Here is a 2,911-nt window from a genome sequence, read left to right as displayed (position 1 = left end):
GTACAAGTGGTTGAGGACAATTTGTAACAGGTAGATGTTGATAGCAATATCACCGATTCAACCGGGCCTCCTAATAATAATGCAGAAACGTCTGCCTTTGCTAATGGGTCATTAGCGCCAATAGCAGATGTTGGACTGAATAAGCTATTCCCCCCTATTGGGCCCATTCAGGCCCAAGAACAACTTCCAATAGCTATTGATGATGCATAACTCCGCAAGAATGCAATTCCACAACTAGAAGACTTTAAACATGTTTATGGGCCCTATTTCGAGAAAATATGTTTAAGCACTGCCCAAAAAACATGTTAAAAGACAAATGTCACATGAAACAGTTTATTTTCTACAGAGCCCTAGGAAATGTCAAGAACATGGCAGTCAACGAGTTTTTACAGAAAATCATCAAGGTACCGGAGCAAACTATAACTATTCTTCTCGTGGTTTTTAAAGACAAGTAGTACAAAATCACGAGCGTAGAAGCATCTTCTGTAACAAACACCCACCCTCCTTGAGCCGAGCCAAGAAATTCCAAGTCTTTCCTCTCGACGGAGACAAGCTTGCCGCTTTTCCTCTCCCAGATCCCCCACCTCCTCCCCAACTCCGCTCCATTCCACTCCACCGCCCCCATCACCGCCCCCTCTCCTCTTCTCACCGCGCTCCGCGTCCTCTGCCCCGCCCCGCAAATCCGCAATTCGCACCGGTGAACCCCCCGCCCTCGCCGGCGGTGGAGACGTCCGGGGGTCGGCGCGCCCGCGAATCGCGCAGCCATGCTCCAGAAGTTCGCGCTCGCGTTCAAGACCAAGACCATCGAGTTCTTCGCCGAGGAGGAGGAGGACGAGGATGCCGCGGCGGGGGAGGGCGGGGTGCTCGCTGGCCAGCGGGTGCTCGTACTGAAGCCCGACCCGCAGAACCCTAGTAGCCCCGTCGGCGGGGATGGGGGGACCGGGTCGGCGTCCGGAGAGGAGGCCGCCGTGGCCGCGGCACTCGCGACGACGTCGTCGTTCCAGGCGGCGTACCTGCACCTGCAGGCGGCGCACTCGCCGTTCCTGCCGGAGGCGGCCGCCGCCGCGGACGCCCTCGCGGTCTCGCACCTCCGGCGGCTGTCGGAGCTAAAGCGGCTCGCGTCGGACGCGGCGGAAGACGGCTCCCTCACGGCCCACCTCGAGGACCAGGTGCGGGAGAACCAGGCGCTGCTGCGGTCGTTCGACGCCGTGGTGAACCGCCTCCAGGCCGCGCTCGATGCCAAGGACGCCGCGGCGGCCTCTCTTCGCTGGGAGCTCGCGGCGCTGGCGGACGGCAACGCGCGCCTTGCCGGGCGCCTCGACCGTGCCCTCGCGCCACAGCCGGGTGCGGGCGGCGGCGACGCCTTGGGCGCCATGCTGTCCGCGAGCGTCTTCGATTCCGTCCTGCGCGACGCTCTCCGCGTCGCCCACCGCTTCACCCGTGCCCTCGCCGAGCTCCTCCGGTGCGCTGGATGGGACCTGGCCGACGCTGCGGCAGCTGCCTACCCCGGTATTGCCTACTCCAAGCATGGCCACTGCCGCTACGCTCTCCTCTCCCGTGTCTGCCTATCCATGTTCGACGGCTTTGACTCGTACCAGTTCGGTGGCACAAGCGATGCCGCAGCCCTGGAAGGAATCGAGCTTGCAGTTCGCAGGAATGAATCGTTGCAGCAATTCATCGAGCACTCTGATGCAGACCCCATGGAGCTCATGAGTTCAAGCCCAGACTGCGAATTCTCGCAATTCTGTGATCGGAAGTACAAACAGCTCATCCATCCAGGCATTGAGTCCTCACTGTTTGGGAATCCAGACTGCAGGGCATTGCCGGTGATGGCTACAGCCGGTCCACTCTACGAGTTGTTCATCACGATGGCAAGCTCCATATGGACACTTCACAGATTGGCCTGGGCGTATGACCCAGCAGTCGGCATATTCCAGGTTAGCCGGGGCACAGAGTACTCATCGGTGTACATGGAGAGCATTGTTCGGCCGAAAGCATTCTCAGCGAGCAAAGAGGTCGGGAAGACGGTGCGCCCGAAGGTCGGGTTCACGGTGGTGCCGGGCTTCCGGCTCGGCGGTACGGTGATCCAATGCAGGGTGTACCTAGAGTCCTAGACTGCCGAGGGCAGCGGAGGAATTATAGATTCAAATGATATGAAACAATATAGTCAAAAATAAACTGTACATTTGGGAAACAAAAGGAGGCTGTGTAAAGGCGATCAAAGATGATCAGTATGCCAGAGAGATAAACCCTCAGAATCGAAGTTGCTACTTGATAATAAGAGTAGAAAGAAAGCTATTTATCTTTTTGATTTTAGTTGTGGCTTGTGTAAAAGGGAGTGTTCTTGATTGTAGCGTTGTACAAAGGTTCAGAGAGGCGTGTTCTAACATTGTCAAAGAGTTACTACTACTACTACCGCTTTCCTAGTTTTGGGTAATTTATCTGTTGATAGTTGGATCAGTTGTGCTGATATATACAGTTATACACCCTCTGTTCCTAAATGTAAGATATTTTTGCAGTTCAAATTGATTTGAACTAATTTGAACTGCAAAAACGTCTGGTAGTACTTATTTATGAATTCTGTCTGTGTAAATCTACAGGCTGGTAATACTGCATTCTGTCTTATGTGAAATGTTAGATCTCCATTAACTCCAGCCAGTTGAGATGTCTGGCGTCTTGATTGAGGGCAGCAGTGCAGGTTGGTTTGCAACTGCTGTTTACTGTGTTTCTCTTTCTCCTGGGTACATGGTTAATGGATGTGTGTGCTTAAGATAGTTGCTGAGATCCATGATTGATTCGGGCAGTTTACACGCACTTTCTGCCTTGGCCGGGCATCTTTCCGTTCGCTCGTTCGCTCACGAGGAAGTTTGTCAACTCGCTCCACCATCCCGTCCAGCTGTTGGCACTCATC

The 2,911-nt window shown here is 54.7% G+C and overlaps 1 protein-coding gene across 1 annotated transcript; it reads left to right on the top strand.

Annotated features, from left to right (window-relative positions):
- Nucleotides 1–475: 475 nt before the first annotated feature.
- Nucleotides 476–2,484, top strand: LOC109764528 (protein GRAVITROPIC IN THE LIGHT 1). The gene has a single exon (XM_020323329.4). It carries the CDS (start codon nt 765–767, stop codon nt 2,112–2,114), a length of 1,350 nt encoding a protein of 449 aa, XP_020178918.1. The 5' UTR covers nt 476–764; the 3' UTR covers nt 2,115–2,484.
- The last annotated feature ends 427 nt before the right edge of the window (nt 2,485–2,911 follow it).

This window comes from Aegilops tauschii, chromosome 1 (assembly GCF_002575655.3).
Source record: "Aegilops tauschii subsp. strangulata cultivar AL8/78 chromosome 1, Aet v6.0, whole genome shotgun sequence".
NCBI lineage: Eukaryota > Viridiplantae > Streptophyta > Magnoliopsida > Poales > Poaceae > Aegilops > Aegilops tauschii.
The sequence above is the reverse complement of the archived record's forward strand: the minus strand, read 5'-3'. Positions and strand labels throughout refer to the sequence as shown.

What these genes read in the sequence shown, in the direction of transcription:
- LOC109764528 (XM_020323329.4), top strand. Translation starts at nt 765, where the DNA reads ATGCTCCAGAAGTTCGCGCTCGCGTTCAAGACCAAGACCATCGAGTTC.